Raw genomic sequence first — 16518 nt, 5'->3', positions numbered from 1 at the left:
GGACACATATTGCACACATATGCATGTGGGAAGCGAACCCGGACTTCGTCATGACGAACAAACACTTTCACCCCCAAGCTAACACACCACCCAATATAAGAAATATTGTGGGAGTTGTTTATTCTCAAATGTACAAACGTCAAACATATTTACTCAAAATTTAATAATGATGACTCCCTGAATAGAATCCGCGAATAGAAAGGTCGGACAAGTCCATTTTACAAACAGGTGGGTTAAGTTCGGTATTTCCCGCATATTCTCACAATCCTCATGTCAATTATCTGTACCTTTTCTCCTAATACCGATTATCATTGATATCGCTGCCACTTTTGGATGCGATCGTCCGGACACTACGTTTATCTGCTACATCTATGGGAGACAACTCACTCGACACTTCCTTCTAAAAAATAACGTCGTCCAATATATGATGTCATCAAGTTGCGAGCGCATTTTTTGAATCTCCGGAAATGACGTCATGATGGAACAATGTTTTATCGCGAAATAAACCACGCTTCGATGTTCATTGTTCTTTGCGATTTATAACTTAGCTATTTTATATAAACATATATAACCTTTTTAGATGCATCCCGTGGAATGTGTGTATTGTATTGCTGATTGGTGTATATTCCACGAAAATCGAGATATGGTTGGTCAGATGTAGACTACTGTAAATTATAATCCTGAGATCTCGACATTTGAAACTAAAAATGCGAGAACGCTAGATCTCGAGAATTGTTCATAGATCTCACACAGTTTTGTGCATGTTTTGCGGGTTTCCAATGGTCGAGACAGCGAGAACACCCTTAACGCATGAACTGAAGTGGTGGTCTGGAGTGAGTGGCGAACCACGAATCTATCCCACCGGACACCTAATTATGTTCCAGTGTGTCTTATACATGCGTGCTTTGGGCTGAATCTGTAAGAATACCGCGGTTAGACGTTTATCCACTTCTTTCATTTTACACATTCATCGAAAAATAACAGACGACAGAAGATAATATTTTAGTTTTTCCCCTTAGATCTATTTAATTCTTAAAATATCTGTAGGAAATAGGGCAATATCTGTAGGGGATAGGGGCATATCTGTAGGGGATAGGACATATCTGTAGGAAGTAGGGAAATATCTGTAGGGGATAGGGAAATATCTGTAGGGGATAGGGACATATCTGTAGGGGATAGAGACATATCTGTTGGGGATACGGAATTATCTGTAGGGGATAGGTAAATATCTGTAGGGGATAGGGATATATCTGTAGGGAATAGGGACATATCTGTAGGGGATAGGGACATATCTGTAGGGGATAGGGACATATCTGTAGGGGATAGGGACATATCTGTAGGGGATAGGACATATCTGTAGGGAATAGGGACATTTCTGTAGGGGATAGGGACATATCTGTAGGGGATAGGGACATATCTGTAGGGGATAGGGAAATATCTGTAGGGGATAGGGAAATATCTGTAGGGAATAGGGACATATCTGTAGGGGATAGGACATATCTCTAGGGGATAGGGACATATCTGTAGGGGATAGGGAAATATCTGTAGGGGATAGGGAAATATCTGTAGGGGATAGGGAAATATCTGTAGCGGATAGGACATATCTGTAGGGGATAGGGAAATATCTGTAGGGGATAGGGAAATATCTGTAGGGGATAGGGAAATATCTGTAGGGGATAGGACATATCTGTAGGGGATAGGGACATATCTGTAGGGAATAGGGACATTTCTGTAGGGGATAGGGACATATCTGTAGGGGATAGGGAAATATCTGTAGGGAATAGGGACATATCTGTAGGGGATAGGACATATCTCTAGGGGATAGGGAAATATCTGTAGGGGATAGGGAAATATCTGTAGGGGATAGGGAAATATCTGTAGCGGATAGGACATATCTGTAGGGGATAGGGAAATATCTGTAGGGGATAGGGAAATATCTGTAGGGGATAGGGAAATATCTGTAGGGGATAGGACATATCTGTAGGGGATAGGGACATATCTGTAGGGAATAGGGACATTTCTGTAGGGGATAGGGACATATCTGTAGGGGATAGGGACATATCTGTAGGGGATAGGGACATATCTGTAGGGGATAGGGAAATATCTGTAGGGGATAGGGAAATATCTGTAGGGAATAGGGACATATCTGTAGGGAATAGGGACATATCTGTAGGGGATAGGACATATCTGTAGGGGATAGGACATATCTGTAGGGGATAGGACATATCTGTAGGGGATAGGACATATCTGTAGGGGATAGGGACATATCTGTAGGGAATAGGGACATTTCTGTAGGGGATAGGGACATATCTGTAGGGGATAGGGACATATCTGTAGGGGATAGGGACATATCTGTAGGGGATAGGGACATATCTGTAGGGGATAGGGAAATATCTGTAGGGGGTAGGGAAATATCTGTAGCGGATAGGACATATCTGTAGGGGATAGGGACATATCTGTAGGGGATAGGGAAATATCTGTAGGGGGTAGGGAAATATCTGTAGGGGGTAGGGAAATATCTGTAGGGGGTAGGGAAATATCTGTAGGGGATAGGGAAATATCTGTAGGGGGTAGGGAAATATCTGTAGGGGGTAGGGAAATATCTGTAGGGGGTAGGGAAATATCTGTAGGGGATAGGGACATATCTGTAGGGGATAGGGAAATATCTGTAGGGGATAGGGAAATATCTGTAGGGGATAGGGAAATATCTGTAGGGGAATGTCATCTTACATAATGAAATGGAGATACACAATGCGGTCGGTATGTTGCAAATGTAATGCCAATTGTTCGACAATTCGAGCGAGGGAAATAGGGAAATATGTAGCTAGGGAAATATGGAAATATGTAGGTAATGTACTTAACAGTTTAGTACATTCGAAAATAATAGAATGGGTCTCAGCCAGCCAGAATCCTACATTCACGTGTAGGGTAAGATGTTCCACGTGAGATCAGGTATAACATTAATACACCTGGATGTTCCACGGGAGATCGGATATAACATTTATACACATGGATGTTCCACGGGAGATCAGATATAACATTAATACACCTGGATGTTCCACGTGAGTTCAGATATAACATCAATACACCTGGATGTTCCACGTGAGATCAGATATAACATTTACACACATGGATGTTCCACGGGAGATCGGATATAACCTTATTACACCTGGATGTTCCACGTGAGTTCAGAGATAACATTTATACACCTGGATGTTCCACGTGAAATCAGATATGATATTTATACAAATGGATGTTCCACGTGAGATCAGATATAACATTTATACACATGCATGTTCCAGGTGAAATCAGATATGACATTTATACGGAAGATCAGGAAAAACTAAGTGTAAATATATAACGGTAACACCTGAGAATAGCCAGTGTAAGACCTGGGCTGTTTTCAAACATACAAATACAAGTATAACTGCTTTTGCATCACAAAATACATCCCTTCTTTTCTTAAATAACTCGCTTGCGTAAAAAAGTAAGCCAAGAATATATTATGATCTTTATTAAACGATCGTCCCACGTAATGCCGGTTATTACAACGTTGTGATCCTCACATCGCGCAGTTGCCTACAACAGATGAAATGTATGTCAAACTTACGATAGTTCATCATGTGTAGTGTGTTATTGTTCTGTTGTGATTCTTCCTTTGTCAGCCTTATACCTTGGTCGGAATGCGCAGTTCCACCCCGCGCTGTATATTAAACATGGCGCTCTTATATCATTCTAACGTCGTCAATACTACTACTATTTCTGCTGCCGGTGACGCAACGGCTACTACTGCTACTACTGCTACTGCTACTACAACCACTTGCTAGTTCTTCAGCAACGCATGTTTGCCGTAAAAGGCGACTATGTTTGTCGAAAGAGGCGGTTAACGGGATCTGGTGGTCAGGCTGGGTTGATGCATGTCATCGTATCCCAATTGCGTTGATCGATGCTCATCATGTCAATCACTGGATTGTCTGGTCCAGATTCGATTATTTATTGACCGCCGTCATATAGTTGGAATAAGGCTGAGTGCGGATTAAACAACAAACAAATAAACAAACAAACACACAAACAAACTACTACTGCTACTACTACTACTACTACTACTACTACTACTACTACTACTACTGCTACTATAATTACTGCTACTGTTACTGCTACTATTACAATGACTACAGCCGTGCTGCTGTTTCTGCTACTACTACTCAGGAATAATTCCTACGAGGGTAGATTTACCTGCTTCTCCATATGGCACGACGGTGGCGCCAATGCCGACACATCTGAGTCCCGACTCACACGGACACTCGTCCATAACCTGCAGGGGGCGCGTGCCGTCAAGAGGCCTGTTCTTCACCCAGCAACCTGGAGATGACGTCACAGTAGGTGAGTGATGGGGATGACGTCACAACAAGGATGAGTGAAAATGATGACGTCACAGCAGTGGGAGTGATCATGATGACGTCACAGTAGGGAGTGATAGGGATGACGTCACAGTAGGTGAGTGATGGGGTGACGACATAGTAGGTGAGTGATGGGGATGACATCACAGCAGGGAGGAGTGATAATGATGACGTCACAGTAGGGAGTGATAGGGATGACATCACAGCAGGGGGTTATAATGATGACGTCACAGGAGGGAGTGATAGGGATGACATCACAGTAGTTGAGTGATGGGATGACGACACAGTAGCTTAGTGGTGGATGACGTCACCGTAGGTGAGTGATGGGGATGACGTCACAGTAGGGAGTGATGGGGATGACGTCACAGGTGAGATGTTAGCTCAACATATATACCCTACTCAGACGCAACACACTGACTCCAAGCCGACAAGTCCTTGTTTTCTCAGCTTAAAGCCGACCGCCAGGCAAGGTAATAACAAGTACCTTCAGCCAGGGGATCGAACCAACGAACTTTCGCACTCCGGACAGTCCTGAGGACAACAACGTTACGAAAGAGAACTAATCTTTTCAACACACGTGTTGGACTTGTAGCATCACTTCATGTACACGTTAGGCTAAAATATGTGAAAACGGAAGTACAAGTATCTCCGTGCTATGGGTTTTCGGACTATTATTTGTAATTTCATCTCACTCACTTATAAGAGACGACTTTATCGTAAAGACAGGTCATCATCTGAGTATTTACAATGCTTGTGTGACGCCACACTCCTTGTTATAGCGCGGGGAATCGCGATAACCATGGCGGTCCGAAAATATATGATGTCCGAAAACCTATGACCCGACGATCGTTGAACATGAACAATCCTTTAATACAAGATTTTGTTGTGGATACATACAGTCCTAACGCACGGTAAAGAAATCATCTTTGGTCACAGACTTGCTAATGGTTGGTAAAATCCCCCTTTTCGACCATTTAGCCTTGTTAAAGTATTTGAGCATGATCCAAACTCTAAGTGTATGACAGAAAATGACTAGTCAAACATTTGAACATGTGAGAACATTTCAGTCCAAGATTTGAATGTATGACGCAACTTTAACAGGTCATATATCCAGTGTATCTTTGAATTATGATAATTGCGTATTTATGGTCTTAACATAGTGGCACAATCTGCTGACGTAAATCGTGTACTGTCTGAGCGGGCAGCAGTGTTACTCCTGTGACCCAAGACAGCTGCAGTTACCAATGCTATCTAAAAGATCTAATCTTGGATGAAAGTAAGTTTTCCTCGTGTTCGTAACACAGGCAGTTGTAACCAAAACATATGTACTACACATAGCGCAGTATATACCACATATAGCATAGTATATATCACATATAGCGCAGTATATACCACATATAGCATAGTATATATCACATATAGCACAGTATATACCACATATAGCATAGTATATACCACATATAGCACAGTATATACCACATATGGCACAATATATACCACATATAGCACAGTACATACCACATATAGCACAGTATATACCACATTTAGCACAGTATATACGACATATAGCACAATACATACCACATATAGCACAGTACATACCACATATAGCACAGTATATACCACATATAGCACAGTATATACCACATGTAGCACAATATATACCACATATAGCACAATATTTACCACATATAGCACAGTATATACCACATATAGCACAATATATACCACATATAGCACAGTATATGCCACATATAGAACAATATATACCACACATAGCGCAGTATATACCACATATAGCACAGTATATACCACATATTGCACAGTATATACCACATATAGCACAGTATATGCCACATATAGCACGCATTTACCACACATAGCGCAGTATATACCACATATAGCACGTATTTACCACACATTGTGCAGTATATAACACATATAGCACGTATTTACCACACATAGCGTAGTATTTGACGTGGAGTTTTCCTGATAGATGCCCGATACAAATTTGCACTGCAATTTATATACTTTAGGAAATTGCATGCCTCGTGGTCTAATAAAAAATGCAAAAAGATTCACTCCCAAGACACATGTCTTCAAATATCAGTACTTATATTTTAGATATATTGAACAATATATGTACTTACTGAGTACGACACCGGACCGGTAAAGGCTTTTTATAAGCCCAAACTCCGTATACTATGATTCCATCCCGATAAGTACATAGAAAGATGATTATTCGAAAATGTAAGTACACGTGTTTGAAGGCGAGTGATTTAGGAGGCGAATCGTGTTGCAGTTGCCCTGGCATTACGAGTCATGTGCATTAGTTTCGAATCGGGAATCTTATTGGAAAATACTATGGGATGGACAGTCGTTAGCTCTGTGTATCAAGTTCAAGACGTGTATAGGGAACAACACAGGGATACGGCCTCTGCAGCTAATAGCACAGTGTATACTATCTAGCTCGTATATATAGAGGTGATCACGCGTGTTTGGGGATGGTAACTATCCTGTATTAGGAATAAACATTGTATTTAGCGAGCCTTGGCGAGCTAAATACATAGTGCATATTCCTAATACAGGATAGTTACCATCCCCAAACACACAAGCGTGATAACCTCTTTATCAGGTACTGTCATTCTTCAATTCTGTGCTTGAAAATCGCTTTCCATCTCACAAACATTACCGAAATATTGCGAGTTTTCCTGAAATGCGCGCATAAATATTTATTACGTCACAGGGTAAGTGATGTATCAGTCGGACAGTGACAGTAACCAATATAGTTTAAACTGAAATCTGTTTCTTATACAGTGGCGAAACAACATATACGCAAACCAACATTTGTTTTTACTTGCCTTTCGCGGCAATCCATCGGTCTGTCCGCTAGAGTAACTGCCCTTTGTCAAAGGGAAGCTACTCTAACCCTAGTCTATGAGACGTCACGGCCACGGTCAGATGTTGTTGACAGTCGGTCTGTCCTGTCATAACGTTATACAAAACGAAACAAGGTAACATTTCGAACATATTTCGGCCAAATCCATCTATTTTAATTTGTGGAAAAGGTTCCAAGCCGCAGAGGTATACAAGCACAGATATGGCAACTGATCCCGGTTGGCTAGGCCTAGTGCCCTCGCAAAATTGTTTCGAAATTTATATGTCCAAAGTTGCCACAACATATAAAATGCCTTCGATACAGCACAGTTAGACACTGATTTTCAGTATATTAGACTCAGTCTGTTATTTTGATAATGATAGCAATTATCCCAGTTGTTTCAACAGATTCCCGATGGTTAATTCTGACTCGATCGCCGAATGACAAGGGCGACGCCATGTTTGTTTATAAACACTGAAAGTAGTCCCTACTTGACCTTTGATATTTGCATCTCTATCCGCATATGACCGCAACGGATACCGTTTTTATCCGTTGACTTTATCCTGCCGAGAAACCTACCCATTATATGATAAAGCACAATATATTGTACAGTATATACCACATATAGCTCGTACATAACACAATATATAGCACAGTATATAAAACATATAGCTCGTATATAGCACAATATATAGTACAGTATATACCACATATAGCTTATTCATAACACAATATATAGCATAGCATATACCACATACAGCCCGCATATAGCACAATATATGGCGAAGTATATACCACATATAGCTCGCATATAGCACAATATATAGTACAGTATATACCACATATAGCTCGTACATAACACAATATATAACACAGTATATACCACATATACCTTGTATATAGCACAATATATAGTACAGTATATACCACATATAGCTCGTACATAACAATAGAGAGCACAGTATATACCACATATAGCTCGTACATAACACAATATATAGCACAGCATATACCACATAAAGCTCGTATATAGCACAGTATATACCACATACAACACAGTTAATCTACATCACAGATGAATGTACAAACAAATGGGTTAATAACCCTCTCGCCATCTTTACCCAGCCCCACTACCACGGGGTCTCTGGGAACCCTCACCCCCATTCAACCTACTCTGTCCCTGTGTCCTAATGGGCCTGCACTCCCCTAGGGCTCTCTTGCCAATCGGCCCCTGGGGCCAGGCTTTGACCTGCTGACAGCACATGTAGGATGGACACTGCGTGGCCGTACTGCAGGACGTGGTGTTCTGACCATACACCTGCAAACATACGAAAACTGACGTCTCAGTGTTAAAAGAACTACATAGAAAATGGCAGAGAACATAAAGAGTAGAGACAAATGTTGTGCCTTTGTCGCTCTGACCACACGTTGTGTAGTTGGAAGTGACAGACCAATAGTTGACAACGCTAGCAACATTGAACTAACTGAACTCATTATTCAGTTTACCATGTTTGGGTGAGTCGGTGAGTAATGTGTTGTGCCGCTTTAAGCAAGCAATATTCCAGCAATCACGGCGGGGGAGACCAGAAATTGGCTTCACACATTGTACCCGTGTGGGGAAACGAACCCGGATCTTCGGCGTGACGAGCGAACACTTTAACCACTAGGCTATCCCCCCTTACCATGTTTGATTCCGATTCCCACTTGGCGTACACCTATACTGGTGCTAGAGTCAGCGGAATGAGTTAGTACATGGCATTGTGTTTGTTTGTTTGTTGTTTACGCCGCACTCAACAATATCCCAGCTTTATGACGGTGGTCTATAAACAATCGAGCTTGGACCGGAAAATCCACCATGACACCATGACACTGACACCATGAGCATCGATCCATGCATTTGGGATACGATGACAGGCTTCAACCAAGTCAAGGCTGACCACCCGATCCAGTAACGCGCCTCTTACGGCAAGCATAGTCGCCTCTTGCGACAAGCATAGTCGCGTCTTACGACAAGCATGGGTTGGTGAAGACCAAGACACAGATCTTCACGGCGCTTCTTATGTGCGCGCAACCGGAATGGTTATTATACATATAATAGACTTTAACACTTCAGTCGGGACATGAGTCGAATAACAATATAGGAATACAGAGTAAGTAAGTTTATCACATTTTTATAGCATTTCAGTTAATTCACTGTGTGCCAGCTTGATTTGGGAGGTAAGGTTAAAAGGGCTGCAGGTCTTAGATGTATAACACTTTGGTGAAATTAAAGCGCGACACGGGTATGGTGTTGACAAATCAGGAAATAAGGAACATGATCAGAGGGTTTGTGGGATAGGTTTTGGTAAGAATAAAGAACACATCTCTAAAGGACGCAGGTAATTGCGACGCCTCAGAAGTGCAAATTTACAATTATTACCTTCATGCAAACACTATGTACCACAAACAGAACTCACCAGGGCCAGACAGGAGGCTGCTAGAAGAAGGACGAAGGACGCCATGCTGGTGTCGGGTTGTGTCGCCTGTCTAGTTGTGCAGCTGCGGAACTCTAGTTTGACTGTCCCGATAACCCTGGAGCAGGTTGCGTGGGTCACAGTAATCGACTACTCCGTAGACAACAGTGTACAGATATATGACGTCTGGAGATAGTCAGTGGCTGTAGTTGCATGGCAATTTGACGTTAATGTGCAGCCTCTTGCAGCTCCCGGTCATCGTAAGACGTTAATGTTGAGCCTCCTGAATGTAACGTACAGTATTGGACGTTAATGTTGAACCTCGTGGACATAGAGTACATAATTAGACGTTAATGTTGAGCCTCTTGGATATAGAGTACAGTATTAGACGTTAAAATTGAGTTTCTTGGATATAGAGTACATAATTAGACGTCAATGTTGAGCCTCTTGGATACAGCGTACATCATTGGACGTTAATGTTGAGCCTCTTGGATATAGAGTACAGTATTAGACGTTAAAATTGAGTTTCTTGGATATAGAGTACATAATTAGACGTTAATGTTGAGCCTCTTGGATACAGCGTACATCATTGGACGTTAATGTTGAGCCTCTTGGATATAGCGTACAGCATTAGACGTTATTGTTGAGCCTCTTGGATATAGCGTACAGCATTAGACGTTAAAGTTGAGTCTCTTGGATATAGCGTACAGCATTAGACGTTAAAGTTGAGTCTCTTGGATATCGTGTACAGCATTGGACGTTATTATTGAGCCTCTTGAATGTAACGTACAGCATTGGACGTTACTGTTGAGTCTCTTGGATATAGCGTACAGCATTAGACGTTATTGTTGAACCTCGTGGATATAACGTACAATATTGGACGTTAATGTTGAGCCTCTTGGATATAACGTACAGTATTGGACGTTAAAATTGAGTTTCTTGGATATAGAGTACAGAATTAGACGTTAATGTTGAGCCTCTTGGATATAGCGTACATCATTAGGCGTTAGTGTTGAGCCTCTTGGATATCGTGTACAGTATTGGACGTTAATGTTGAACCTCTTGGATATAGCGTACATCATTGGACGTTAATGTTGAGCCTCTTGGATATAGCGTACATCATTGGACGTTAATGTTGAGCCTCTTGGATATCGTGTACAGTATTGGACGTTAATGTTGAGCCTCGTGGATATAGCGTACAGTATTGGGCGTTAATGTTGAGCCTCTTGGATATAACGTACAGTATTGGACGTTAATGTTGAACCTCGTGGATATAGCGTACAGTATTGGACGTTAATGTTGAACCTCTTGGATATAACGTACAATATTGGACGTTAAAATTGAGTTTCTTAGATATAGAGTACAGAATTAGACGTTAATGTTGAGCCTCGGGATATAGTGTACAGTATTGGACGTTAATGTTGAGCCTCTTGGATATAGTGTTCAGCAAAAGACGTTAATGTTGAGCCTCTTGGATATAGTGTACAGCATTGGACGTTAATGTTGAACCTCTTGTATATAGTGTACAGCATTAGACGTTAATGTTGAGCCTCTTGGATATAGAGTACATCATTAGACGTTAATGTTCACCACGTGGAGCTAGTGTACAGCAAAAGACGTTAATGTTCAGCCTCTTGGATATAGTGTACATCATTAGACGTTAACGTTCACCCAGTGGAGCTAGTGTTCAGCAAAAGACGTTAATGTTCAGCCTACTGATTCTCAATCTGCGCGTAATTACGTTCTGCTTGATTTAGGGATCAAGACGAGAAAGATATGGGTCTTTAACTTCCGCCAGGCATCTGATGCGACAGGCCAGCTCTGAGGCCGTATTGACATACATCAGGTCCTTGACAAGACAGACACAATTGTTATGGATAACAACTTCTTTAATACTGTAAAAAGCGACGTTTCGGTATACATCCTTATACCGTTGTCAAGCAAGACTGAATGAGGGACATAGAGCAGAATATATATAGCAAGTGGAGGATTAACAATAGAGGATTAATCCTCTACTGTTCATCCTCCACTTGCTATATATATTCTGCACTATGTCCCTCATTCAGTCTTGCTTGACAACGGTATAAGGATGTATACCGAAACGTCGCTTTTTACAGTATTAAAGAAGTTGTTATCCATAAAAATTGTGTCTATCTTGTCATCCGCCAACTTCTAAGTAATACCTATCAAACAAGTCATCATGTCCTTGTTAGCGTCGTATTGCACTAGGATTTGTGATGATTTCAAGAATCTATTGGACTCTTTGAAAGAATGTTCTTGGTTACTACTCCACTTCCATTCGCGACCCGTGAAGATCCGGGTAGAATAGTTCTTCAGCAACCCATGCTTGCCCTAGAAGGCGATTAACGGGATCGGGTGGTCAGGTTCACTGACTTGGTTGATGCATGTCATCGATTTCCATTGCGTGGATTGATGCTCATGATTTCAATCACTGGATTGTCTGTTCCAGACTCGATTATTTACAGACCGTCGTCATATAGCTGGAATATTGCTGAGTGTGGCGTTAAACAACAAACTTTCATTCGCATCCTCACGCAGGAGTTGATGAAATGGAGCCAAAACAGTGGAGATGCTCGGGAGAAACTTCCCATAGTAATTGAGAAGCCTTGATTTGATTTCAATTCTGACACGTTTGTCGACACAGGTGCTTTTGATATAGTATCTACTTTGTCAGCCACTGGGTGTAATCCTCCTGTATATGACCCGTGAAGATTTCGGGGTAGAATAGGTCTTCAGCAACCCATGCTTGCCGTAATAGGTGACTATGCTTGTCGTAAAAGGCGACTAACGGGATCGGGTGGTCAGGCTCGCTGACTTGGTTGATGCATGTCATTGATCCCAATTGCGTGGATCGATGCTCATGATATTAATCACTGGATTGTCTGGGCCAGACTCGATTATTTACAGACCGCCGTCATATAGCTGGAATACTGCTGAGTGTGGCGTTAAACAACCAACCAACCAACCAACCTCCTGCTATAGTCGTGTGGCCAAGGTATGTGACCTCTGTAGCCTGAAGGACACCCTTTTCTTTCCACACTCGGATCTCAGCGTCAGCTAACTTTCTGAATATTGTATCAACATGTTGTACATTATCTGGATCATACAATCCTGAGATGATGATGTCATCTTGACAACCTCGCGACATTTGTCATCCCTGCAGTAAGTTGTCAACGTATCTTTGAAAAAGAAATGGTGAGGATGATATGCCGAAAGACAATCTTTTATATCGAAACAATTCACAGTGTTTGTTGATTGAAATGTACTCCCAGGGTTTTCTTCTCCAACGCAAAAAGGGGCTGTCGGGTAGCCTAGTGGTTAAAGCGTACGCTCGCCACGCCGAAGACTCGGGTTCGATTCACGACATTGGTACAAAATGTGAAGCCCATTTCTGGTGTCCCCCGCCGTGATATTGCTGGAATATTGCTAAAAAGCAACGTAAAACCATACTCACTCACGCCAACGGAAAATGTAGATAAGTGCTTGCGAGATCGGTCTTGGTAACGTTTTACTACAGGATAACTCTGCTTACAGATCGTCAATCTTCGGAATTGCATATGGATCTAATTTTGAGACTTGATTAATGATATCTTTATAGTCACCACAAATCGTCGCCCTTAAGTACAGACACGTTGGGCGTGTCACTCTGAAAACCGGACAGACATAATGATACCATAGTCTATTTCAGCTTCCATGTTCTGTTTCATTGTGTATATAACAGGACGTGGCTTGAAGGATTTCGGCATGGCGTCAGAATCCACGTTAATTTTACGGAAAGGACCTTCGATCTCATCGATACCATCCTTGAAAATATCAGGTGTTTAATAACATTTGTCACTTGTGACATGTTGAAGAGCGCACATGTCACTTATGACAGGCTGGTCGGTTTGGCATATTTGGGATATCTCGTGACCTTGGGAAGACTGGGATGGTCTGTAATGGCGGGTCTCTGGCTGTGGCATATGTTTTGTCAAATCAAGTTTCAGGATATTTATCCAATCTCTTCCGAGCAAACAAGGCGTACTCTCATCCACAATGAGAATGAAAGATTTCGGTTTCTGGTTGTTGTACTGACTGTTCATGTTAGCTTTACCTGACATGTTCAGCGTGTTTCCTGTATAGGAGGGCAGAACCCTGGAGGTATTGCTGATAAGCGGAGCTGGATTTTCAGGACAAGTGTTCTTACAACACATTACAACTTGCACCGGTGTCAGTAGGAGTTTGCACTGTGTTTTAGCACTGAGTGTAACATGCACACACTTAGGGGGCACAGAAGGGTCAGACTCGCAGAGGTGATACTCGGGTGGATCGTCGGGATGATGCGGGTCGCCGGGTATTGAGTGACACTGTAATAGCTGGAGCAACTGTACAACTAACACTATAATAGCTGTAGCAACTGTACAACTAACACTATAATAGCTGTAGCAACTGTACAACTAACACTATAATAGCTGTAGCAACTATACAACTAACACTATAATAACTGTAGCAATTATACAACTAACACTATAATATCTGTAGCAACTATACAACTAACACTACAACGGCTGTAGCAACTGTACAACTAACACTACAATAGCTGCAGCAATTGTAAAACTAATACTACAATTGCTGTAGCAATTGTAAACCTAACATTATTATAGCTGTAGCAACTATACAACTAACACTATAATAGCTGTTAAACGTTACAACTAACGCTATAACAGCTGTAGCAATTCTACAAGTAATACTATAATAGCTGTAGCAACTTTACAACTAACGCTATAACAGCTGTAGCAATTCTACAAGTAATACTATAATAACTGTAGCAACTGTACAACTACGGCTATAATAACTGTAGCAACAATACAACTAACACTATAATAGCTGTAGCAACTATACAACTAACACTATAATAGCTGTTAAACGTTACAACTAACGCTATAACAGCTGTAGCAATTCTACAAGTAATACTATAATAGCTGTAGCAACTTTACAACTAACGCTATAACAGCTGTAGCAATTCTACAAGTAATACTATAATAACTGTAGCAACTGTACAACTACGGCTATAATAACTGTAGCAACAATACAACTAACACTATAATAGCTGTAGCAACTATACAACTAACACTATAATAGCTGTTAAACGTTACAACTAACGCTATAACAGCTGTAGCAATTCTACAAGTAATACTATAATAGCTGTAGCAACTTTACAACTAACGCTATAACAGCTGTAGCAATTCTACAAGTAATACTATAATAACTGTAGCAACTGTACAACTACGGCTATAATAACTGTAGCAACAATACAACTAACACTATAATAGCTGTAGCAACTATACAACTAACACTACAATAGCTGTAGCAACTATACAACTAACACTGTAATAGCTGTAGCAACTTTACAACTAACGCTATAACAGCTGTAGCAACTATACAACTAATACTACAATAGCTGTAGCAACTATACAACTAACACTACAATAGCTGTAGCAAACTATACAACTAACACTTTTATATCTCTAGCAACTATACCACTAACACTATAATAGCTGTGGAAACGTTACAACTAACACTATAATAGCTGTAGCAACAATACCACTAACACTATAATAGCTGTAGCAACTATACAACTAACACTATAATAGCTGAAGCAACTATACAACTAACACTATAATAGTTGTAGCAACAATACAACTAATACTACAATAGCTGTAGCAACTGTAGAACTAACACTATAATAGCTGTAGCAACCATACAACTAACACTATAATAGCTGTAGCAACAATACAACTAACACTACAATAGTTGTAGCAACTGTACAACTAACACTATAATAGCTGTAGCAACAATACAACTAACACTACAATAGCTGTAGCAACTGTACAACTAACACTATAATAGCTGTAGCAACTGTACAACTAACACTATAATAGCTGTAGCAACTGTACAACTAACACTATAATAACTGTAGCAACTATACAACTAACACTATAATAGCTGTGGAAACTTTACAACTAACGCTATAACAGATGTAGCAATTCTACAAGTAATACTATAATAGCTGTAGCAACTATACAACTAACACTATACAAGTTACACTATAATAACTGTAGCAAGTATACAACTAACACAAAAATATCTGTAGCAACTGTACAACTAACACAAAATAGCTGTAGCAACTATACAACTAACACTATAATATCTGTAGCAACTATACACCTAGCACTATAGCCGTAGCAACTATACAACTAACACTATAATATCTGTAGCAACTATACACCTAGCACTATAGCCGTAGCAACTATACTCATTTAGAAAATGGCAGGAAAGACAGGTAGTGGACTTCAGGTCTGGCCTTTTGATTACATGTAACATGTGGGTTATGAAGTACATCTCTCATAAGGTCAGTTAGAGCTGTTGTCAGCGGTATTCCGAGATCAGCAAAGCTTCCTGAAAAGCCACTCCTAGGTGGTCAGATGTGTAGTTTACAGAGATATATACGTGCAACTATCACAATTAGCGACGCGCCTCACAAATGGACCGGCCATTCTTGGGGAGCCTCGGATTCTTTTGAAAATGTTCGGAAAACAATTATTTGGCTCCTCTCATCAAACAATAAAAACTGATTGCCTTGGAACGCTGACTGAAACATGTCCCGTCCCAGGCAGGCTTGTTCATGTATGTTATACAGAACACACAACCCAGGTCAGACAAACCACCAACACGTAGAGCTTGTATTGACACCTGTTTAATGGGAAACTGTGTGTGTGTGTGTGTA

At 40.9% G+C, this 16518-nt stretch overlaps 1 protein-coding gene across 1 annotated transcript; it reads right to left on the bottom strand.

The window, feature by feature from the left end:
* Positions 1 to 3499: 3499 nt before the first annotated feature.
* LOC139472434 (venom protein 164-like) lies at positions 3500 to 9857 on the bottom strand. Its single transcript, XM_071254912.1, has 4 exons — positions 9735 to 9857; positions 8452 to 8596; positions 4237 to 4362; positions 3500 to 3579 (listed from the first exon to the last, which is right to left on the bottom strand). The coding sequence occupies exons 1-4, from the start codon at positions 9777 to 9779 to the stop codon at positions 3563 to 3565; spliced, it is 333 nt and encodes a 110-aa protein (XP_071111013.1). The 5' UTR covers positions 9780 to 9857; the 3' UTR covers positions 3500 to 3562.
* Positions 9858 to 16518: the final 6661 nt, after the last annotated feature.

The sequence above is a fragment of the Haliotis cracherodii genome, unplaced genomic scaffold (genome assembly GCF_022045235.1).
Source record: "Haliotis cracherodii isolate W230 unplaced genomic scaffold, xgHalCrac1.p SCAF_24, whole genome shotgun sequence".
Lineage (NCBI taxonomy): Eukaryota > Metazoa > Mollusca > Gastropoda > Lepetellida > Haliotidae > Haliotis > Haliotis cracherodii.
This window is presented reverse-complemented; position numbering and strand designations above follow the sequence as displayed.